This window comes from Barbus barbus, assembly GCF_936440315.1.
Source record: "Barbus barbus genome assembly, chromosome: 36".
Lineage (NCBI taxonomy): Eukaryota > Metazoa > Chordata > Actinopteri > Cypriniformes > Cyprinidae > Barbus > Barbus barbus.
This window is the reverse complement of record NC_136714.1, coordinates 10,983,766-11,009,992: the sequence shown is the minus strand read 5'-3', so window position 1 is coordinate 11,009,992 and position 26,227 is coordinate 10,983,766. Positions and strand designations below refer to the sequence as shown.

The 26,227-nt window shown below is 38.5% G+C and overlaps 1 protein-coding gene across 2 annotated transcripts in view; it reads left to right on the top strand.

Moving 5' to 3' along the window:
• The window catches only part of LOC306855780 (prefoldin subunit 1), a 30,505-nt gene extending 5,327 nt beyond the window's left edge, over positions 1-25,178 (top strand). The window contains exon 4 of one of the 2 annotated variants that reach the window (XM_079394654.1): positions 24,733-25,178. In XM_079394654.1, the coding sequence (XP_079250780.1) occupies positions 24,733-24,816 (84 nt within the window). In that variant the 3' untranslated portion in view covers positions 24,817-25,178. The remainder of the gene's footprint in view (positions 1-24,732) is intronic. The other variant, XM_079394655.1, reaches the window with a different exon arrangement.
• Positions 25,179-26,227: the final 1,049 nt, after the last annotated feature.

The following is a 26,227-nucleotide window of genomic DNA, read 5'->3' as shown; positions in this document are numbered from 1 at the left end:
GGGGGACGAATTCATTTTTTATAAAAAGTGGGGGGGACACGTCCCCCGCGTCCCCCGCGTAATCTACGCCCCAGGACTGACGTATTCATTCTTGATTTGACTTGAGGAAATTGTGATGTCAGATTACATCGTCATCATCAACACGTGGGCTTCTATGAAAATGACTGATGCAATTGATGCAGTGGCACATCATGGTTTTTCCTTTTGAGGGCAATTTATCGTAGATGTTGTCACAGGTTTTCTGGTATCACCAGCCTCAAATTTAAATGATCTGCTCTTTTGAGGTTCCTCTGAAATTGGGTTGCTTGTTTGTTAATTTTTTGAGGTATTTCTAATTGCGTCCTAATTTAGCTTAGATATTATAGGCAGAGACCAAGGTGGCTGTAGATGTAAAAAAAAAAAAAAAAAAAAAATATATATATATATATATATATAATAATACTGTAACCAAATTTAAAAGTCAACCATTCCTTTAAAGAGCTATATTATTTTATTATTTATAGAATGTATGTATTACTGTAAGTCTTTTATAATTCTATTACAGTTACTTTTTCTAAAATATAATTATTGTGTACGTTACTGATCAAAAGTTTTAAAGAAATTAATACTTTTATTTCGCAAAGATGGATTAAATTGATCAAAAGTGACAATAAAGGCATTTATAATGTTGCAAAAAAAATCTATTTTAAATAAATGCTGTTCTTTTGAACTTTTTAGTCATAAAAGAATCCTGAAAAAATAAATCAGTTTCCACAAAAATACTTTGATGATAAGAAACGAATGAAGGATCATGTGACACTGAAGACTGGAGTAATGGCTGCTGGAAATGCAGCTTTGCAATCACAGGAATAAATGATCTAAAAATATATTAAAATAGATTTTTTTATTGTAATAATATTTCATAATATTACCATTTAACTGTAACTTTGTGAAATAGGCAGCCTTGGTGAGAGACTCATTTCAAAAACATGAAAAAAATAAATCTTACAACCCCAAACTTTGCCATTTATTTCCCATAACACATATTTTACTTAATATTATTACAGCACTTATTTCTTTAAATGACAGCTTGCTCTCTGCTGAGGCAAACAGTTTTGCGAATTGGAAATACAGTGCCCTCCATAAGTATTGGAACGAATATGAATATGGATGAATTAGGGATGTAACGGTATGAAAATTTCTTATCACGATTATAGTGACCAAAATTATCACGGTTATCAGTATTATCACGGTATTGTTAAAATGTGCTGGAGATGTACAAAAAGTACCGATACATAAATCACTTCACCAAATTTTATACTTAAAAATCAACAAACAGCAAATAAAATGACTTTTTGTTTGCATAATCACTAAAACAATAACATTACCAATGAGGTCTGGATTTTAAATGACAACTTGACTGACACCAGTTTAATAGCATGTTCAAATAAAGCTTTGAAAAAGTTTCATATAAAGGTAAACTGAATTGTTTAAATGTGTAGAATCCACATAAGCTTGTTTTTCATCAACCGGTTAAAATTTACAGCAGGGCATGCAAATTTGGTCCGTTTTTTGGCCAGACAGAAACTGCACACAGGCTGAATGTAAATAAGTGTCTGTAAATCCAGTCTCTGACAGCAGGTGGCGCTTTATACGGAAAAGCTGAATTACAGCTGATTCACGTGAAGTCCGCGAACAAAGCAGTATTGTGTTTAAGAACACTTCCTTTAGGTCTTATATGGAGCTAAGATGAAAACAAAATGCCATCGAATCGTTTCTGAAGACAGTCAGATCCTTCAGAGGTACATTCATATAATTAATTCACTGATATATTCATTTGTATAATTCCCTCAGCACTCTTTTAAAACCTCTCATCTTTTCCGCCGTTTTCTCTCAGAATGAAACTCTGCTGCTGTGCGCTCGTGACACTGTTAACACTCTGCTTTATGCCGGACAGTATTTATTTATCGTGAGTTGTTCAAATCGTGGTAATCGGTTTTAATGATAATTAAAATATGAAACGGTAATACTAACCGTGGGGAATTTTATCATGATTTATCGTCAAACCGGTAATCGTTACATCCCTAGGATGAATATGAGACAAAACTACAGAATGTCACATTTTATTATTAGCCGTTTCAACACACACATGATCAAGTTCAAGTTTATTTGTATAGTGCTTTTTACGATACAAATCGTTGCAAAGCAGTTCTACAGGAATTAAGTTTCCACAATATATTTATATATTGCAGAACCTTAATATATTTAACTTATGGCAAAATTTGGTAATTCTTTATGTTGTCTGAGCGTTGGCATCTTCTGAGGTCCTCTGAGGGGTTGGCATTATCTTTTCTCGGGTGTTCGGTCATCTCAGATCATTTAAGGGTTGGATCCAGACTGAAGCTTCTGTCATTCCTAGTTACCACGGGATGTTAATCCCGTGACAGAAACAGAGAAACAAATAGAGACATGATTAGCGTAGCTGCTGTTCCATCTAAGCAAAAATAAATTGTTCAACCCAAGCTAAAGAATAATAATAATGTACATTTGATCAGATATAACTGCAGTACAAGATTATAAAATGCATTATGTGAATGCGTGGCTAAAGAGATGTGTCTTTAATCTAGATTTAAACATAGAGAGTGTGTCTGAACCCCGAACGTTATCAGGAAGGCTATTCCAGAGTTTGGGAGCCAAATGTAAAAAAGCTCTACCTCCTTTAGTGGACTTTGCTATCCTAGGTACTACCAAAAGTCCAGAGTTTTGCGACCTTAGAGAGCGGGTTGGATTGTAGCGTGGTAGAAGACAAGTTAGGTATGCAGGAGCTAAACCATTTACGGCCTTATAGGCAAGTAATAATATTTAGTAAATGATACAGAACTGAATAGGTAGCCAGTGCAGAGACTGTAAAATTGGGGTAATATGATCATATTTTCTTGACCTGGTAAGAACTCTAGCTGCTGCATTTTGGACTATCTGTAGCTTGTTTATTGAAGATGCAGGACAACCAGCTAGCAGTGCATTACAATAGTCCAGTCTAGAGGTCATGAATGCATGAACTAGCTTTTCTGCATCAGAAACAGGTGGCATGTTTCGAAGCTTGGCAATGTTTCTAAGATGGAAGAATGCTGTTTTTGTAACATGGGAAATATGATTTTCAAAGGACTGATTTTCTAAGTTGCTGTCTAATATAACACCCAGATTTTTGACTTTAGAGGACGTAACAGTATATCCGTCTAGTTGCAAATTGTAAACCAAGAGATTCTGTGTACTGTTTTCTGGTCCAATACGTAATATCTCTGTCTTATCTGAATTTAATAGGAGGAAATTATTGGTCATCCAATCTTTTACATTTTTTACACAATCTATTAGCTTAGATAGTTGAGAAGTTTCATATGGTCTTGTTGAGATATATAGTTGAGTATCATCAGCATTACAATGAAAACTAATCCCGTATTTTCTAATAATATTACCAAGGGGCAACATGTATGTTGAAAATAGCAGAGGACCTAGGACAGATCCTTGTGGTACTCCATACTTTACTGGTGATAATTGAGATGACTCCCCATTTAAATGAACAAAGTGGTAGCGATCGGACGGGTAGGATCTAAACCATCTTAAAGCTTGCCCTTGAATACCAGTATAGTTTTGTAATCGATCTATGAGTATGTCATGGTCTATAGTGTCGAACGCAGCACTAAGATCAAGTAATACTAGCAATGAGATGCAGCCTTGGTCTGAAGCAAGAAGCAAGTCATTTGTCATTTTAACAAGTGCAGTTTCTGTGATATGGTGAGGCCTGAAACCTGACTGAAATTCTTCATAGAGGTAATTTTTTTGCAAGAAGGAGCACAATTGAGCAGACACAACTTTTTCTAAAATTTTAGACATAAACGGAAGATTTGAAACGGGTCTGTAATTTGCCAGTTCATTAAAATCTAGTTGTGGTTCTTAATAAGAGGCTTAATAACCACCAGCTTGAATGGTTTTGGGACGTGACCTAAAGATAACGATGAGTTAATAATTTTGAGAAGCGGTTCTTCTGCTACAGGTAACAACTCTTTCAGTAGTTTAGTGGGTATAGGATCTAATAAACATGTTGTTGGTTTAGATGCACTGATAAGTTTATTTAGCTCTTCCTGTCCTATAGTTGTAAACCACTGCAGTTTTTCTTTGGGTGCGATGAATGAAGCTGAAATACTAGACGTAGTAGAATCTACATTTTATATTGTATTTCTGATGTTATCTATGTTATCAGTAAAGAAATTCATAAAGTCATTACTATTAAACTGTGAGGGAATATTTAGATCGGTGGCGTCTGTTTATTTGTTAATCTAGCCACTGTGCTAAATAAAAACCTTGGATTGTTTTGGTTATTATCTATGATTTTGCGGATATGCTCTGCCCTGGCAGCTTTTAGAGCCTGTCTTTACATGTTTTACCAAATAAAAAGAACAGCACTTTTAGAGTTCATCCCACTCATTGATGTGAGCATAAGTATTGGGATAGTTGAACATAAGGCAGATATAAAAGATTAAAAACTATAATTTAGTTGCAGATCCCTTGCACACAATCACAGCAGTGAGTCTGTGACCCATAGACATCACCAGACTCTTGGTCTCATCCTTTGAAATGCTTTTCCCAGCCTTTAATGCAGCCAATTCCAATTGTTGTTTGTTTTGGGGAGTTTCTGCCTTTACTCTCCTCTGCAGCTGGTGAAATTCATGTTCAATCGGATTTAAATCTGGAGATTGACTTGGGCAATCTAAGACTTTCCATTTCATTGCCCTTATACAGGTCCTTCTCAAAAAATTTGCATATTGTGATAAAGTTAATTATTTTCTGTTATGTACTGATAAACATTAGACTTTCATATATTTTAGATTCATTACAACACAACTGAAGTAGTTCAAGCCTTTTATTGTTTTAATATTGATGATTTTGGCATACAGCTCATGAAAACCCAAAATTCCTATCTCAAAAAATTTGCATATTTCATCCGACCAATAAAAGAATGGCCATTATGTTCATTTATGCACTCAATACTTGGTCGGGAATCCTTTTGCAGAAATGACTGCTTCAATGCGGCGTGGCATGGAGGCAATCAGCCTGTGGCACTGCTGAGGTGTTATGGAGGCCCAGGATGCTTCGATAGCGGCCTTAAGCTCATCCAGAGTGCTGGGTCTTGCGTCTCTCAACTTTCTCTTCACAATATCCCACAGATTCTCTATGGGGTTCAGGTCAGGAGAGTTGGCAGGCCAATTGAGCACAGTAATACCATGGTCAGTAAACCATTTACCAGTGGTTTTGGCACTGTGAGCAGGTGCCAGGTCGTGCTGAAAAATGAAATCTTCATCTCCATAAAGCTTTTCAGCAGATGGAAGCATGAAGTGCTCCAAAATCTCCTGATAGCTAGCTGCATTGACCCTGCCCTTGATAAAACACAGTGGACCAACACCAGCATCACTGACTGTGGGTACTTGACACTGGACTTCAGGCATTTTGGCATTTCCCTCTCCCCAGTCTTCCTCCAGACTCTGGCACCTTGATTTCCGAATGACATGCAAAATTTGCTTTCATCCGAAAAAAGTACTTTGGACCACTGAGCAACAGTCCAGTGCTGCTTCTCTGTAGCCCAGGTCAGGCGCTTCTGCCGCTGTTTCTGGTTCAAAAGTGGCTTGACCTGGGGACTGCGGCACCTGTAGCCCATTTCCTGCACACGCCTGTACACGGTGGCTCTGGATGTTTCTACTCCAGACTCAGTCCACTGCTTCCGCAGGTCCCCCAAGGTCTGGAATCGGTCCTTCTCCACAATCTTCCTCAGGGTCCGGTCACCTCTTCTCGTTGTGCTGCGTTTTCTGCCACACGTTTTCCTTCCCACAGACTTCCCACTGAGGTGCCTTGATACAGCACTCTGGGAACAGCCTATTCGTTCAGAAATTTCTTTCTGTGTCTTATCCTCTTGCTTGAGGGTGTCAATGATGGCCTTCTGGACAGCAGTCAGGTCAGCAGTCTTACCCATGATTGCGGTTTTGAGTAATGAACAAGGCTGGGAGTTTTTAAAAGCCTCAGGAATCTTTTGCAGGTGTTTAGAGTTAATTAGTTGATTCAGATTATTAGGTTAATAGCTCGTTTAGAGAACCTTTTCATGATATGCTAATTTTTTGAGATAGGAATTTTGGGTTTTCATGAGCTGTATGCCAAAATCATCAATATTAAAACAATAAAAGGCTTGAACTACTTCAGTTGTGTTGTAATGAATCTAAAATATATGAAAGTCTAATGTTTATCAGTACATTACAGAAAATAATGAACTTTATCACAATATGCTAATTTTTTGAGAAGGACCTGTACATTCCTTGACTGAACTGGCAGAGTGTTTTGGGTCATTGTCCTGATGCAATATGAAGCACTTCCCAATGAATCTGGTGGCATTTTCTTGAATATTGGTAGGCAAGATGGTTTTGTACCCTTCCAAATTCATTCTGCTACTGTCATCATACATTAAATCATCAGTAAAGTTGAGAGGGCCTGTTCCAGAGGAAGCCCATGCCATGACACCACCTCCACCATGCTTTACAGATGAGGATGTATGCCTGGGATCTTTTGCAGTTCCCTTTTTTTCTCCACATTTTTGCTTTCCCATCACTTCGATAAAGGTTCATCTTTGTCTCATCGGTCCATAAACACAGTTCCAAAACTCTTCTGGCTCACCTTTGTGCTTTTTTGCAAACTCTAATCTTGCCTTTCTATTTTTGGTGCTGGTCAGAGGTTTGCATCTTGCTGTGTAGCATCTGTAATTCTGTGTCAAAGTCTCCTGAGGAAATAGTCAGAGCATCAGCCCAGCTTTCTGGAAGTTCTTGGTGATTTTACAGACGTGTTTTAGGGTTCATTTTCACAGCTTTTATGATTTGTCTGTCATCAACTACTGTTGTTTTCTCAGCCGATCAAGTCGTTGTTGGTTGCTGGTGGTTTCCAAACTCTTGATTTCTCAATGCCCTTTGTTTTTGCTAGAGCTCTAACTGACTTCCTCTTTTCTTTTATCATCCAAATTGCTTGCTTTTCTCTCAAAGTCAGCTCCCTCATCTTCATCCTGGTTTGTGTGTGTCATCATCGAATGCCAGATTCAGAATGTAGAAGTAATGTATATAACTGATACGACACATTCCCTGCATTTAATATCTGAAGAATTAATGCAACAGGACACAGCTGATCACTTAGAAAGACCTGTGAGGCAACTGTTCCAATACTTATGCTCACATCAGATAGAGGGATGAAACTCTAAACGTGCTGAACTTCTTAGCTGGTAAAACATCTGTGTTGAGTCACCCAATAATAAAATGTGACATTCTGTAGTTTTGTCTCATATTCATCTTTTAATCATATTTGTAAATGTCTTGACTCCACAGCCAACAGAGCAATTTTGTCTTTACTGTTCCAATACTTTTGGAGGGCACTGTATGTCTATTAATTTTAGTTTATAACGTAAAATATGCATGGAACATAATATACAATTTAATAGTACAAAATAATTAGCAAGCTGAAGAAAGCATCTCTCACACATGAAACAGCACAAGCTCTTAGTACCTCACATTACACTTTGTTCTGTGGTCATTGTTCAAATGCATATTACTATATTAAGTATCCAGTCTGTAATGAAATTATGACACTGCTTGTGAAAAAAAATACTGTATTTGGTGCTTAACGGGTGTTTATTTCAGACCCTCTGTGTAACACTAGCACACCGTCATGCAGCACATGAAACAGATCCTGAGCTTTGAGTTTGTGACTACATCAGTTGATGTCAATGACAGAGAGAAAAGGCAGCTGTTCAGTTGTTTAGCTGAAACTCAGGTGCATGTGTGAATACCTGTAGCCTCATGGGAAGTCCTGCTTTCTGATCAGAGGCCTTCTGTGTCAAACTGCTTTTAGATCAGTGCAGTTATTTTTAACTTGCACGACATGGCTTTTGCTGGAAACTTCCCCATATTTGCATTTTTCTTACTCAAGATATGACCCCAGTCAGGTGCAACGTTTTAATGAAACCAAACAGCCTGTCATTGATGTGTCACAGCAAGAGAAGTGCTTCTATTCATTATGCTTGAAAGATATTTTAAGACTATGCAAGTTTGGAAAATTCCATGAGAAGGATGAGAGGAAGCATTTATTTCCTTATGGTGGGAATTTAAACCCATGTTCTAAAAATACTGTTAATTTTATACAATCCACAATGTTGGTTTAGAGATGCTTTAAGAATGATCCAATTGCTTATCAGACTAATCAAATTTTTAATCAGTCCATGAATGTCTGGATTACTGTAAAATTCACTCATCTTTCAGTACACCTCATGCAAATTGATCATATTTAAGCAGAATGTGAGATATCAGTGCAGACGAATTGTGTCACAGCCCCTTGATATAAGTGTATAAAGCGATGTAGCCTGTGATTCAGTTAGACATTTAGTAGATGAGGTACAAATTCAAATTTTATTTGTCACATACATATACATACATAGTACGACATGTAGTGAAATGTATTGTACGACTGTCCAACAAATTGTCCAACAAAATTAAGAAAAACCTCAAGTTTACAAAAATACAAATAGAAAAAGTACAGTAAACATATATACAGAAATAAACTAGCAATAAAATAAAATAACAAATAGATATGAGATAAAAATAGATATGAAGAATAAAAATAGAATATGATTCTATATAGATTCTATAAAAAGTAAAGTGTATGTCAGTGATAAAGTGTCTGTGTGCTGTGCAGTGCAGTAAAGTGTATAAGTGAGTAAAAGGAATACTAAAGACAAAGACAAATGGTATGTAATTGGTATGTAAGTCCCACTCATTTATCCTTACGTACAGTAGTCTAGCTTGCTTTTCATCTGTCTGGGTCTGATGTGTCATGCAGAATCATCGCTTCATCTCTCTCCAGCTCTGAGTTTGTGTTGAAAATAGGGATGCAACGATTATAGATTTTGCTGGTACGATTATTGTCTGATGAATAATCACGGTTTTACGGTTATGACGATTATTATGCATTAATTCATTTCCTAACATTTAATAATGTATAAAATCACATGAACACTCTTTAGATGTTAAAGTGTTATTTATTACTGGCTTTTGAAACAGAAATAACACCGTAACCAACAATACAGCACAAAATAATAATAAACAAACAACAAACAAAAGTCCATCTCTCCCATTAGAATAAAAAAAAGTGACCGCTGCTCTGTAAACATCCATGACAGTATTTCTCTTTTGAAAATAAGAAATGGAAATAGATCACAAAAGTATTTAATGTTTTCAGTTTGTACATTCTTTACATTTCTTTTGTACCTGGGGTAGAGAATTTGGAAACATGGTGAAAAAAAAATCTTGTTGGTTTTTACTTATGAATAATACTACAACAGGAATAGTAAATAAATTGAATGAAGTATTATTAATATACAACTAATATTAACTTTATTTATCCCACAGGGGAAACTGTTACTAATGATGGAAATAAAGTGAAATATTATTGTAATCAACTGTCATCCATACGTATTCATTTTAATAATCTTTATAATAATTCATATGATTTTACATGTAGCCTGAGAAAATCATGTCTATTGTTTTGGTTTGTGAGATCGGGGATTCATTCAGGAGGACACAAACGTCTTGAGAACGCTGCCCGTGACTTTTATTAATTAAATAAATGAAATAGCCTACTGGAGAGACACAGGGGCCGTTTCTCAAACGGAAGGCTGCATCCTCCGGAGGTTGCATTTGCAGGCTGCATACGTCATCAAGCCTGGTTTATTTCAGTTAACTAAGCATTATATTCGCGAGTCATAAGCATATTACAGCAATTTACGCGTAACTAAGAATAATGGTCAAATTTATAACTGTTAATATTCTAAAATGAGATCTTCTTTATGACGTATGCAGCCTACAAATGCGACCTCCGAAGGATTCAGCCTTCCTTTTGAGAAACGGCCAGGCTGTTTCTCAATATGCGTTCTTCAGCGATCTTGCGTACCTGTGTTCTCGTTCTACGTCATCATTAACCGCCGAAGTTCAGTTCCAATTCTCAAGAACGCAAGTATAGAGGATGCATGAAAGTGCCCGGATATGTTCTTGAAATTGAGGATGCATCGAGTGCAGACTTGAGAGAATCGAGCCGTTAGAAATCCCAGAAGACGTTGTGGGCGGCCGGTGTACGGAAGCCTGTAAGCTTTAAACTCGCTCTCGCAAATACTTGACGGCTCTTGAAGTTGAAAGTAAACAAACGTTTTGTTTTGGTTAATTTTAATAAAGTTATAAGACCCGGAGAAAGTCTGTATTTTTATTGGCATGTTAAAATGAATCTTAACAATAAAACATATAACGCTGTAAAATAAAACACAATACAATTAAGTAATATATATATATAATAGTATGAAATGTTTTAATAAATTATGACATTTTGTAATATTGTTCATTGGCCGCTGCTTATGCTGAGACTATGCGGTCAGTTAAATCGGTCAAGAATGCAGTGCATCTCAGTTCTCATAAGTGTGCGTTCTGTGTTCTCGCGTCCTTCCGAGTTCGTTCTTCCAAGGAAGCTTGGCAAGACCGGTCTGCACGAGAACGCAAGTCCGTTCTTTGCGTTCTTGGAATTGAGAAACAGCCTTCACACAGGCAACTGTCACTTCTCTCTCCTTCTCTCAAATAATTAAAGTAGCTAAATATAATTAATTAATTCAAATAAATGTGATCTTACCGCACTATTTAATCTCTTTCTGATCTGAAGCGGGCAGAATGCTGAGCTAACGAGCCGTAGCTTCGCGTCAGGTGGTTCTTGCCTTCATGTCGTGCATTAAAATCATTCAATGTACAGCTAGCCGTGCATTATCCCTTATGTATTCGCTCTTTAGCATTAGTTTTTTTACGGCAATATTTAAATGACTTCTTGGTGTACCCAAAATGGTCCCACACTTTCGACAGGCATTTCTCTGGTGGAAATAAAGCTTCGCTGTTTAGTCCCTCTGTCACTAATCTAATGCGTGTAGTAGCCTTCGTGTCTCTGATAAGCACGTAATTTTAAACTGGTGCACCACTAGTGTGACTTTGTTTTCATTTTGGACAAGCTGCAACAGTTCAGCTCTGCAACAGAAACACTCGGTTTTGTGGAACCTTTACGATTAATTAACCGTGACGTTTTAAAGCGCGGTTAATCGCGGAACCGGTTAATCGCTGCATCCCTAGTTGAAAATGTAGATCAAAACACTTTTTGATCAAGTCATGACCTTGTGCAAGTATTTACCTTTTGGCTATAAACATCAAGTATATAGACACTAAATACTAGGGATGCAACAATACCATTTGTTTCAGAACCGATCCGATCCTGAAAATTCTGAGTATCTGCCGATACCGATCCAATCCGATACCAGCGCAGTTTTTTTTTTAATCGATGTAGAATTTCTATACTTCTGTGTGTGTTACTCTTTTCTCTTGAAGAGAGTTTGACTGTAGTAACCGAACGTGACACACAGTTTGATTGCTGAATGAAGGAAGAGAGAAGAGTTTACCTGAACTTGAATTTAAAGACTTAAATATTCATCTGTACCTCAGATTAAACTATGGAACAGCTTCAGAACACTTGAAATATAGTGCACAAAAACTTTATGGTGCTTTATTATGATTTTGTGCCTTTCGTGGGGCTCAACAATAACACAGAATAGTATACGTACAATATCGGATTTGGACCGATACCCGATCCGCAGAAAATTACCGTATCGGAGCCGATACCGATCCTGAGTATCGGATCGATGCATCCCTACTAAATACTTTCTTTTCTTTCTTTCTTTACTATTTTTATAGTAGAGATGGGCATTTTTTTATTGATTTTGGAGTTTAAAATTTTATAATAAATAATGTTTTAAATTACAATTAAATTTAAAATTAAGATTTAATAACTATTTACAAATGTATACATTACCATTTAAATGTTTGGGGTCAGTATGATTTTATTTAAAGAAATTAATACTTGTAAAGTATTAAATTTAGCAAGGATGCATTCAGTTAATCAAAAGTAACAGAAAATACTTTTGTTACAAAAGATTTTTATTTCAGTTTGTTTCTGAAAAAAATTTGAAAATTTCTATTCATCTAAGAATTTTTTCACAAAACAAATGAATCCAGAATTATTCAATATTAAGCAATCAATCAGACTGGAGTTATGGCTGTCAAAAATTCAGATTACTGTATACTTGATCAAATAAATGCAGCCTTGGTGAGCATAAGAGACTTGTTTTAAAAACTGACCCCAATCCTTGATAGGTAGTCTATAAACTTTAGCTACATCCGAACTACTGCATTTGATGAAGAACTTTTAATTGCAACACACTGCTTTTGTCATATAGTATACTATGGAAGCAGTCATATTTGGATGTGGGGTTTTTCACATTTTTTATCATTTCATTTTATTAATCAAGCAATAATTGCAATTTAGTCTATTAGCCCGTTCAAAAATATTCTTTGCTTTGAGTGACACTGCACATGTATGATGTCAGAGTGATGTGGGTAGTGCATTTCCTTGTTTATCCAAGATGTCAAGGTAAATTGGTTTAAATAATTTGAATAATGTATTTACTAACGAATCAATTACTCATCTACTTCCCAACTTTGCATATGCGCATCCGTTGCTTCGCTTAAAGCTATTTACATTGTTTGCAGGAACTGTACCTTTATAAGGCAAATGAGCTGAGAGGAAGTGTACCTGAAATGTGTATGAAGGCTGTGTGGTCATGGGCGTTCACTCATATGCAGTATTTCTGAGCTGTGTGTGTTCTGGCCCAGACTGTGTGTTCAGTGTCGTGTCTGGGCCTGTCTGTCTTTGGCTGCGGTGCGCTGAGCAGTTTGGGTGTAATTCCAGGCTCGGCTGCGACATCATCCTAAATAAATGCAAGGCTGGTGACTTCTGGAAAGAGGCCCAGGGCTTCCCTAATGGTGCAGCCCAACCCCATCCTCGTCAAACCCGATGAACAGCTTGTTTCATTACAGTTTGACAGAGTGACCAGGGTCTGGATTCTAACAGCATTCCTAGAAATTTATTCTTAACTGCTATTTTCTTCTTATTTTCTAACTTAAAAATAAATGTATGAATTTCATTCTTTTTTCATGAATCAGTATCAGAATGAGCTTTATTGGCCAAGTATGTTTACACATACAAGGAATTTGTTGTAGTGACAGAAGCTCCACAGTGCAACAGAGAGACAACAACAGGACAGGACACAGATAGTAAAAGAATAATATCCAAATAGGCAATGTACAAAGCAGCGAAAACACAATATATAATATAGACAACTATGTATTGTGGCGGGAGGAGCCAACGACAGACACAGTGGGCGTGGCGTCAAGCCTCGGAGAGGTTTTTATTAAACAATATCTTAAAATAAAGTGTCCAAAGGGGGAAAAGTGTCCAAAATAAACAGGGATCTGGTGTCCTCGTCGTGCTGCGGGGCTGTGCAGGAGGGCAGTGTTCAGGGAAGGGGCGGAGTCCGGTGGCCGCACGCGCTCCCCTCTCGGGGCCGGGAGCGAGTGGCGGCGGCGTCTCTTGCGCGGCTTCGTCCATCTTCGGGCATCCCGGCGCTTCTGGGGGATTCGGCGGCCCGGCATCCTGGCCCGTCAGCCGCCTAACGGGTGCGGCAGTCCTCCTCGACGCTCCCTTCCTGGACCCACGAGGACACCAGCGTGCATGCACGGGGGAGAGACCGGTCTCCCGAGGAGAGGCGCGTTCGGCATTTTACGGCGGCGGTGATGAGGCTCTATTCACGTCAGGTGCGCCTCATCACACGCCGCCAGCCCTGGCTGTTTCAGCGCCCCTCCTCTCTCACACACCCACTCCTGTCGGGAGCCTGGTGAAGGGCGGCGAATATGGGACGGGGTGGTGATGATGGACAGGGGGGAGGCAGCCGACTCGTCACATCCCCCCCCCCAAGCGACATCCCCGTCCGAGGGTCGCCGCCCACGCAGGAGTGCTACCTTCCTCAACCAGGCTCCAGCGGTCGGAGTGGGCGGGGCAGGGATTCCTCTCCGGGCAACTCTCCCTCTCGCACCGCGCCGGAACCGGGATAGAGAAACCGGGTATTAGTTGTCAGCCTCAACCAGCCACAGGGTAAATGGCCAATAGAAAGAACGTCACTTACCCCTTCGGTGGCTGGGAGGCTGTCCCCGTCGTTCCTCTGTCCCCGTGCGGGTTCCACGGCTTTTTGCGAGCGAGAGGGGATGACGTCATCAGATGTTGCCCAACTGCGCTGTCTAGGCTCCGCCTGCCCGCATTCTCCACCACTGTGGCGGGAGGAGCCAACGACAGACACAGTGGGCGTGGCGTCAAGCCTCGGAGAGGTTTTTATTAAACAATATCTTAAAATAAAGTGTCCAAAGGGGGAAAAGTGTCCAAAATAAACAGGGATCTGGTGTCCTCGTCGTGCTGCGGGGCTGTGCAGGAGGGCAGTGTTCAGGAGGGAAGGGTCCAGGGAAGGGGCGGAGTCCGGTGGCCGCACGCGCTCCCCTCTCGGGGCCGGGAGCGAGTGGCGGCGGCGTCTCTTGCACGGCTTCGTCCATCTTCGGGCATCCCGGCGCTTCTGGGGGATTCGGCGGCCCGGCATCCTGGCCCGTCAGCCGCCTAACGGGTGCGGCAGTCCTCCTCGACGCTCCCTTCCTGGACCCACGAGGACACCAGCGTGCATGCACGGGGGAGAGACCGGTCTCCCGAGGAGAGGCGCGTTCGGCATTTTACGGCGGCGGTGATGAGGCTCTATTCACGTCGGGAGCCTGGTGAAGGGCGGCGAATATGGGACGGGGTGGTGATGATGGACAGGGGGGAGGCAGCCGACTCGTCACAGTATGTACAGGTCAAGTATGTGCAAATTAGAAATGAGAAAATAAAAATAAAATAAGTGAGTGTGGTGAATGGATAATGCATTATAGTTGTGTGTTCCACGTTTATTGTTGAGTGTTCATGAGATGTATTGACTGAGGGAAGAAACTGTTTCTGTGTCTGGTCGTTCTGGTTCTCAGAGCTCTGTAACGTCGACCAGACGGTAACAGTTCAAAGAGGGAGTGTGCTGGGTGTGAGGGGTCCAGAGTGATTTTACCAGCCCTTTTGCTCACTCTGGATAAGTACAGTTCTTGGAGAGTGGGGAGGGTTGTACCAATGATTCGCTCAGCAGTCCGGACTACTCTCCGTAGTCTTCTGAGGTCAGATTTGGTAGCTGAGCTGAACCAGACAGTTATTGAAGTGCAGAGGACAGATTCAATGATGGCAGGGTAGAACTGTTTCAGCAGCTCCTGTGGCAGGTTGAACTTCCTCAGCTGGTGAAGAAAGTAAAACCTCTGCTGGGCCTTTCTGACAATGGAGTCTATGTGAATATCCCACTTCAGGTCCTGGGAGATGGTGGTGCCCAGGAATCTGAATGACTCCACTGCAGTCACAGTGCTGTTCATGATGGTGAGTGGAGGGAGAGCAGGGGGGTTTCTCTTGAAGTCCACAATCATCTCCACAGTTTTGAGCGTGTTAAGCTCCAGGTTGTTAAGACTGCACCAGACAGCCAGCTCCTTAACCTCCTGTCTGTAAGCAGACTCGTCACCGTCCTGGATGAGGCCGATCAGTGTGGTGTCGTCTGCAAACTTCAGGAGCTTGACAGAGGGATCTTTAGAAGTGCATAAGATTGTTCTTAGGACAAAACTTCCTAAAAATATTAAAAAATAATTGAAAATGAATTCTTAGGGTTCATCCAAAAATAAAAATTCTGTCATTAATTACTCACCCTCATGTCGATATATACCCTCCATAGAGAGCAAGGATATTACCACGATCAGTGCACAGAAGCGTTGTTTGCATTCAGCATGCGCGTACTCTCTACTGAATGTAAACAACTCTGATTACGTTCAGCGAAAGCATGCTGAACGTAAACAGCGTTCATTACGTTGATAAATTGTTATTGTTTTCTTTGCGCACAAAAAGTATTTTCGTAGCTTCGTAAAATTACGGTTGAACCCCTGATGTCACATGGTCTATTTTTACCGATGTCCTTGCTAAGTTTCTGTGCGTTGATTGTGGTAATATCCTTGCTGTCTATAGAGGGTCAGAGAGCTCTCAGATTCCATCCAAAATATCTTAATTTGTGTTCGAAGATGAACGAAGGTCTTACAGGTTTGTAACGACATGAGGGTGAGTAATTAATGACAGAATTTTCTTGAAAAGTAAGATGTTTAATTTATTGCATTTCATATAATAAGAATTACAACATAATGGTGCATTCACACAGGGCATCGGCATTAACGATTCTCATTTAGTTTCAATGGGTGACGTCATGCGTTGCCGAACTGAATTGTGGATCCGTTGCGTCGGACCTGGCGTTGCTTGTGGCAGAAGTTAAAAAATGTTTCAAGCCAAACGCCTTAAACAAATACCGTAGCGCAGATGCTAGCCAATTACGTTCATGCAACACCAGAAAAGTAATGTGATTGGCTGTTGATACTATGACAGTCTCGTCAGCACCAAGCTTCAGACACGCACTCCGTCAAGCATCGACTCCGACGACCCTTGTTAATGTACCATAACTCTAGCCACATGTAATGCATATTACTATTACTAGGGATGTTAATACTACTTTTTAAGTTACTATTAAGTTGATCTGTGAGTCTTTGGCAACACCATAAAATCAGAGAAGTGTGCTTAGAAACATTCTTACAAACTTTTTTTTAAAGGGATAGTTCACCCAACAATGACAATTCTGTCATCATTTACTCATCCTCATGTCGTTTTAAACTCATAAGACTTAACGAATTACACCTGAGAAGCTCCTGTCCCTCCATTAAATGTCCAGATAACTAAAACACACAAAAGATCATAAAGGCACCGAAAAATTCATCTATATGAATCAAGTTGTTTATATGAATCTAAATCTTGTAAAGAGGCACAATCGCTTAAGTTAGTCTTTCATTTACATAAACAATGATTGACATGCATACATAAAGTGCATCACTTGTGGTAAATACAGAAGCGTCACGTCACGTTCTAGAACAACGTTTGAGCTTCTGTGTTTTCAAGATGAACTTTAAAAAAAAAAAATGTATACTTGTCTGTGAATCCTTCCCCAGACACACGTTTTCCACTTATCTAAATGTCATAATCAATTGTTGGTTTTAAGGCCAATTCACACAGCGTTGGTAGCCGACTGAATACAGTACGTCACTTCTCAGACATTCCAAGACCCGACAAACGCTGATTTTACATGTTCAGTTGGCGAAAACAAGCGCCAACCATTGCCAACAGATGCCAAGAGGGGTAACACACTGATCATACAAAACCAAGACGAACGTGTCTGTTGCTGTTTGTTGGCGTCTGTCGGTGTAGTGTGAATTGGCTTTTAAGGGCACCGATATAATGATGGTGATTGTTAGCGTTTGAAAGGCACAGAAAGTCACAGAAATGTTTCAGAAGCCTCCTTGCTTTTTTAACGCCTGTGTACAGTCAAACCGCATAGCTGCCATTTTCCGCCTAGTGCATACTGAGACTGCATTTAGACCACAGAGAGCAAATGAACTCGTGGCTCCTTTGGCCTTTGGATTCGCACAGCCCAGACGCAAAGCAATACGTTACGAGGTAACACGATGTTGTCAGCATCTGAGCGTCGCCTTGGCCTACTCACCACCCTTGTGATCCCCATACATGACTGATGACTCCTGGGGTGACAATAACCCCACTGCTGGTTCCGTTATGAGCTCATAATTGGCCCACGATGCAGGTGGGCTGTGTGCCCGCAGCGGGGGGAGGGTCTGTTGTGAAGCGTGTGAGAGAACCTGTTGACAGGGCTGTTATGGATCTGTCAGCCCCCATCCCTGAGTCTCACCGGGGTATTGTTTGCTGCATTTGCAGTGAAAGATGTGAGAAGCTTGTTATTAATACTCCAGAGGCAGCGGGAGGGAGATGTTGCAGATTTAGTTGCATGGCTTGGGTGTCAGTGCATGGGACAAATGTCCTTACATGGCACTTTCATGCCTATATCTTCTTTGAGACGCATGATGGGTCTTCTCACACCCGCTGTGCTGCCCCTCATTTGACTTTGTACCCTTGAGCTTGGTAGTGACACAGAATTATACTTTCTTTTTAAGAGTGCCCATCAAATTTGGCAGGGACGTTTTTTAGTGCATGCTCAAAGAATTTGGACGAGAAAATATTGGACAGTATTAAAATAAAACAAATATGAGATTAAATAATTGTGTGTAATACATCAATTCAGTCCAAAATTTGGACTGGCCCCACCACAAAAGAAAGATTGAGTTTTAAAATCTAAATTAAAATGTTTTTTTTTAATTTAATGTTATGAATTAGTTTGTTTTTCTGTCTATCAAAAATATGCCATTCAGATGTTTGCCTGTAAGATCTTTTAATGTTTTTGAAAGAAAAGTCTTATACTCGCCATGGCTGCATTTGTTTGATCAAAAATAAATAGTAATAAAACGAAATATTACTACAATTTAAAATAACTGTTTTATATTTTAATATTTAATTAATGTGATGGCAAATCTGAATTTTCAGCAGCAAATACTCCAGTCTCAAGCATCACATGATCCTTCATAAATAAGTTCTTATCAATGCTAAAAACATTTGTGTTAATATTTTATTTATTATATTTATTTATTTATTATATTTAATATTTCAGTGTTTTGCTGCTCAATAAATATGTATTATTAATATTAATGTGGAAACAGTGATTGTTTTTTTTTCAGTGTTCTTTGATGAATACAAAGTTTATAAGAGCAGCATTTTTATGAAATAAATTTTTTACTACTGTCACTTTTGATCAACATAACGCATCCTTGCTAAATAAATGTATTAATTTTAGTGTTATTAAAAACTGATTGATTTGTATTTTTTATGTTCTTATTGATGCTTATTGATGCATTTTTGCAGTTTCGACAAAAACCTCATTTATGTTAGCCAGCTAGATGAAATGACATTATATAACACTGGGTCAACTGACCCGAAACTCTCATTGGCAATATATTGGGGGGTTTGGTTGCTTGTTGATAGCGTGAGGTTATTGATGCTTGTAACCTGGAAACTGTGTAAACATAAAATGAAGCATGAATTTATATTGGACTATAAAAACCCAAACGCAGAGAGGGGACTTTGCCTTGTCATTTGTCATGTCCACCACACTGTCGCCACTGACATTCATGGATTCCTCATCCCTCCATTTTTATGTAGGTGTTTCTGTAATTATCATAATAACAATCAAAACTGCAGTTTATCATTGCTGCATTCAAGGCCAATGCACCAGATACAACTGAAGTTCCTGTTTCAGTGGCACTCCTAAGAATACACCTTTTGTTTCTGCAAGACAAACATTCCTGCAGCTCAAAGCCAGTTTGTGCTTTCGCTTCAGAATGAAGCATTTCACCCTGAGGCATCTTCCACCTCCATTTCTGTAGAATTATATTGCTGCAGCCACATTCCTTTTGCAGTTATTTGTGTTAGACTTTGCTAAAGCTGAATCTCAGCACATGAAGATCTGCAACTCTTCTTTGCCGCTCATCCGTTCCGTCGGCCTTTGCGGCAGGTCAGCACTTTTCAGAAGCGTCACCTCTGCCTCTCGTAGAGGAGTCGGCAACAACAAAAGGCTCTTTTACGGTGGTGTCTGCGCAGATTATCTGCCCTGTCATCTGTGCTCTGACAGAAGTCACTATGGGCGGCCCTCACTCCCATGAGAGGATCCATTCAGGCCACAACAATGAAGGCTTCTGCAGCCCGATTCAGAGCGAACCACAGAAGAGAGAGCCACAAGACCTCTCTTTGTGCCTTCTTCCGCATTGTTCTGGGATGGTCAGTCTTCTGAGGTATCATTATCCGCATGGAGAATAGTGTTTCCATAACACAACGTGTTTGGGCAAAGGGGAATCCCCCATTAACTGCTGGACTCATACCTTTGATGATAACCGGTTTAGTCCTGAATTTGGAGCATTGATTGATCATTGATTGAGCATTGATAGATGCTTTTGTTATTTTGAGTGACCATTTAGGGTTTAATTTATAAAAAAAAAATTAATATTCCATTGCTACTGTTGAGATTATTTTAAGTGCCACAGCTGAATTCAGAAATCATGTTTTCCCTGTGTATGCTGTAAAATTGCACTGTAAAAATTAACCTGGTACATTTACGGCAGATGCCAGAATACTTCTGCAAAAATAAATACAGTAAATATCTACGCATATTTACAGAACAACCTGTAATTTTCTAAAGAATTTGCCAGACCACACTTCTGCTAAAATTTTTAAAATATACTGAAAATCACAAATAATAACAAAGATGGTAAAGAGAAAGACACATGAAGAATCAAAAGTAGCTTTTCTGAGGTAAATACTAATATTTAGAATATGCACAGTGTCATATACACAAATACAAAACACTAAAATGATGCAATAAACATTAATTAACTTAAGTTATAAAATAAATAAATAAAGTAAATAAAACCCTAACATACATAGCGTAAGAAACATACAAACTATAAGACACAATTATTTAAAAAAAAAGAAAAAAAAAGTGTCAGACAGGGAATTCTGGAAAAGTCAGTTTACGGGTTTTCAGTGTAAATGATAATATGCATTGTTTTTTTCCCCCATAAATTCTACATTTAAAAGTATTTTACTCTGAAATTCTACTACCTGTATATAGTGAGAGAACTTAACATTAAACAAAAGTTTTTACTGTTGCATTTTTACAGTCTTTCACAGTTAAAATTACAATAATTATTGTTTTTCAGAAATTCACTACAAAAAATATGGAGACAGCGTTACAGGTATTATGTGGGGGTATTGGTGCCTGTATTTTACAACTTATAAGATATATATATATTGATACATCAGTATATTTCATGATATCATGTTAATAAAAAATTAATATTTTTATATACCATTATGTAATCTCCTTAAGCTACTAAAATCTTCTTTGTGCCTTAAAATGTACTGATAACGACCATAATAATGTAGATGCAAACAGAATCGGCCTGTCCATAACACATGATCAGTACTCATGTATAAACATGACATACCCACAAAGACAAAATATAATCTAGGCAATACACAAATAATGCAATAAACATTAACTAAATAACAAATTAGAAAAAAAGCACAAAACACCCTAATGTACATTATTAATAATAATAATAATAAAAAACAGAAATTTGACAGTATTTTACAGTCATTTTTTTAGAAAATGTGATTTAAAACCATTTAAAATTGTGGTAAGGTAACTTACTGGTAACCACAAATCAAATTTGTACAGTATTTTAGTGTGACATTCTTTGACAGAATTATTAAAGCGAGCTGGATTTAAATGGTTCTATTTCATAGACAAGAGCTCAGAGGAGATGTCCAAAACTGAGAAAGACACACACATTCAATATACCAAGCAGGACATTCATGGTGTCAAAAGATTGATTGTTTTACACTCGGCTCAGTCGAGCTGTGTAGGAGGCAAACGGCGCTTAGTTAGGATCGTTTCTGTCCCTGCACTTAACAGCTAGTTTCAGCTTGCCTAAACACCGATATAATAGTAGTCAACACAAACAGTTGTATGCTGAATTTTCCATGTGTCTCTGAAGCTTCTTTTCTTTTGCATATGATTCACAGGGAAGAGGATTCCCCTTCAGTTGTTCAGCTCACGCTCCAGTGGCCTTTTTATAGCATATCTGCCCCACCCAAAATGCAAACAAGATAAATCAGTAAATAAACCACTGGGATAAATGTTTATCTTCTTCAGTGCAGCAGCTGACTGAACAGTGAGTTCAGTCCATGAAGGATTCGCCAGACTGATTCAAACCAAAAGTCTTTTTGAATGAATTTATTAAAAAAACATTTGCTCAGGAATCGGACTGCACAGGCCATGCTTTGTGTTTTCACGTGTAACAAACATATTGGGCTGCACAACTATTTTCAACATTGATAATAATGAGAAATGTTTTTGAGCACAAACTCAGCATAATGATTTCTGAAGGATCAGTTGAGAGTAAAGTCTGGAGGAATGACTCAACTTTCCAATCACAAAGATAAATGGCATTTTTAAATATCTTCAAATAGAAAACAGTTATTTTTATTTGTAATAATATTTCAAAATATTACAGATTTTACTGTATTTTTTTATCAATAAATATGGCCTTGTTGAGCATAAAAGGCTTTTTCACCCCAAGCATTTGAATGTTAGTAGTTAACAGTGTATTTTTGATGCCCCTCTTCCAGTTCTGTCAGAGGGTAATGCAACATTCTGTGCACCCCTGTTGGCCATTGTTTTCCCTCCTGTCTAATTTTCTGCCCTCTGAAATATTTTCATGACCTTTTCTCTGCCTTTCCAAGCACTGTTGCCTATAAATACCAGTTTTTTTTCTGTGGGGAGGTATGGGCAAGCTGATATCAATTGTTGTCGTATCTCTTATCATGCTTGCTCAGTGAAAATGTCCCTCCTCCTAATGCCATTCAGACTTATCACAAAACAGATGCCATGGTGTGAAAAACCATCAGACCTCAACCTCTCATTAAAAACAAGCATGCATGTTGATAACCTGTATCATCTGCATCTACAAACGCACTTACAAAAATTCAAAAATACACAAGCAGCTTTGTACGTAAACAAGACGGACAAGGTTCCAAAAATAAACCTTCTCTTCAATGAACAATTGGCTCTTGCATTTTATAGGACAGAGTTCGGATATTCGCCTCATTCCGTGTCCTTGTTTTGCTTATTTGTGACACATTTGGCGTAGTTGAATGGAAAATATGTTTGTATGAATAAAAGCGCAACCAAATACCTCTCTTTTCATGCAATAATCAACACGTGTGCCTGTTACAATGCACTCAAAAACCCAGTGAAACAAGGAATTTGCTCTTTTTTTATTCTAAGCCACCAAAAGTTTAAATTGTCACTGACCCTCATATTGTTCCAAATCTATAATTCATCTTTGAAACTTAGGAGATTTCTATCCCTCCATTGAAAATCCATTCCTCCAAAGCCACTTCAAAAAGGAGATTGTAAATATTTTCCATATGAATAGCACAGTTTAATCAACAAATTTAATGACACAAATGCTACATTTCAAGAGCCAAAAAGGTCTGTATTATCAATACCATGCCAATTTAAGAAGCATCTCACACTGAAGTCACTTTCAAACCAAGCAACTTTCTGTTGTTCAATGTGAATCCACATTGCAAAATCTGTGTGGAGAAATCATTCGGATTCCTATTGAAATAACTGGATTCCACCCATTAAAATTTGCCAAACAGCAAATGTAACCATACCTTAACACAAAAAATGGGTCATCAACATTACCTATACAAGTAACTTTTCTCTTTTTTCGACCAAAAGTTATCTGCTTGGTGTGATGTTTGTGTGAGCTGTGTTTCATAAATCGCTACACTACTGACAATAAACTGACCTTTTCACAGGCAAAACACAGAAGTCACTTTCAAACCAAGCAGCTTTGCATTGGTTAACTCGGCGAATCCACGCAACCAAATAGAACCAGTTGCAAAATCTGTGTGGAGAGAACTTTCGTTCTCACACAAAATTCAAGATCACGTGGATTCCTATTGAAATGACTGGATTTAGAAAATTTGCCAAACATTGGTAAATGTAACTGCACCTAAAAACCTACTTTTACAATCTCTTTATGAACTTATTGAACTGTCCACTTGTGGAATTAACTTTCAATGAAAGGATAGAAATCTCTTGAATAATCTCATTAGAAACATCTTAATTTCTGTTTCAAAGTCTTACAGGTTTGGAACGCCATAAGGATGAGTAATTGATACAGAATCTGAGTTTTTGGGTGAACTTTCACTTTAAAGTTATTGTCATATCACTTGTTTTTTGAGAATCTAGCTAGTCGTGTGTGACTGAGGGGTGATGGAGGAAGGGTGGGGTTCCCAGACAGCAGTGAGCTAATATGCAGTAATGCTTGGTTACAGATGTAAACACATGCCTATACTTTAATCATTACAGAGATGCCAGCCCACAAGCCACATGTTTCGACCTACAACCACAAAGAAGGACAATCCAGCACACTTTTGGTTCTTTTGTGACGTCTCAAACCTTGACCTTGAAATTGTGATGTAAAGTATAAAAAACCTTTGCACTGGATCAAGAATATATAATGTGATATGTTTGGGTTGTTATATGTATATATATTTATTATATTTATCTTGTGTTTGAGATGGTGCCACATCGCCTGGGGCAAAGGTTTTCTGAGTCTGTGTGTGTGTGTCTGTGCATTTGACTCACTTCTTTTGCAACACATTATCGGAGGACTTCAGGTAGAGGCCTGTAACTGTAGAGTATCTCGGCCACTAACCAGGTGTCAGCCTGATTACACATCCTGGCACGTGTTGTGTAACAATCCACTACACTTTCTCTAGCATGCAGCACCTTTGCTTTAACAGTCAGAAATGATCTGACTGAAAAAGGCAAGTTTTTTTGTATTTAGACACTCAGAAACCTTTAACCTTACTCAACCGGAGCAATCAAAGTTTAATTCATGTTAAGACCGTCTTTAATATGATGCAAAAAATGATCCTCTTCTTATCTTATCACAAAGAATTTTAACAGCTCTGTCACGCAGTTTGGGGTGTAAAAGGGTGTGTTCAGACAGAAAAAGCCTTATGATGTTTCCGAACTTGAAGTTATAACTGACTTGTTTTTGTCTTTTCTCTTTGTTTTCTCCACAGCAAAAGAAGACGTACCTGGAGCGCAGCGTTAAAGATGCGGAGGATAACATCAGAGAGATGCTGATGTTCAGGAGGGCCCAGTAAAACGCACTCCACACGCAAACAAAAAAAATAAAACTTTCTCCATCACCTTTGTACACCATGCCCTTAGTTTGAACATGCTATTGCATGTATTCGAGAATACTCGTGACAGCCAAGCTAGTGGGAGTCATTTGTCAGCTGAACACAGGAAGTTTATTTAGGTTAATAGTTAAAAATTAATGTGCTGTTGACCGTCTGTCTAATACTGATTTGTGTGATCTCTGACACCTGAGTATACTGTAATTCTTTTTAAGTTATTGATTGTTTTGTTCAACTGTTCTTTTTTCTATGGTTTTGTAATAATACAAAACATTTTTTATGTAAGCAGGTGTTAACATGGTAATAAAGGTGACTGTTTAAAGACAAATCTGTGTGTATGTGTCATAGCGGCCTCAGACGGTAATTTAGATATGATCTGAATGATGTGGTACTTCATTGCTGTGTGTTCTGGGGATTGCTGTGTTTGTGCCTCTACGTCACTGGTTTCCTGTCAGTCCCTCTGGGCATCCTCTTTCCCCCCTCATCACGTCTCTGTGTCTCCTTTCTTGTGTTCTTCTGATCCTAGGCTGGTCTCTGAGAGAGATTTGTTGCACAAGCCTGTGAAAATTGAAACTGGAAAAGAGAATTTCCCCCAGACTTCTGCTTAAATCTTCTCCAGACAGCCTTTCCTTTGTCTTTCCTGTGTGCCGGCCTGCGTCTCATTCATTCGTGATGCAGATGTGTGTCTGCTTGATATCCTACTTCCTCAGAAGACGATGAATTGCATAAATAAAGAAATAGAGAATATTTCTGAATGTGAAGATTTGTAATCGATGAGGTCATTGTTATGCCACACAATGAGGTTTTAGTTTTGGATCAATGTTTGGATCTAATGTTTACATGACGCTCTTGACTACTTCATTCTGGTCAGTCGCAGCATTCTGCTGTAAAATATGTAAATATTAAATGTAGTATATTAAGTGCATTCATGGTCAGCTTAAAAGTTTGTTTTCAGTCAGACTAAAGCAATAGTTTGTCTTTTTATTAGTGCTATTTTAGTATTATTTATATACAATTAGTATTTTTAATTACCTTTTTCGATTTAAAATTTTGTTTAGTAATTTTATGTTTTTGTCATTTTTATAATTAATATATTTTTGTATATAAATATTTCTATATCCACCTTGTTTATTACCTTCTGTAAGAGTGGGCGCGGCCATTTGTACATTTTTATGCGTCTTCCAGCTATATTTAGCTGTACAAAACAGCTCATTTTGCTGCTTGATATTACAAATTGGTGTGTCTTAACATTATTTTTACTTAATATCTTAATTATGAACACACTGGTTTGTAGTGCAAACAGTTTGACCGTTTACTGCATTACGGCGGCTAATGAAGAGCCGTTGAAAAATGAGGTGGATACCTTTAATTTTAC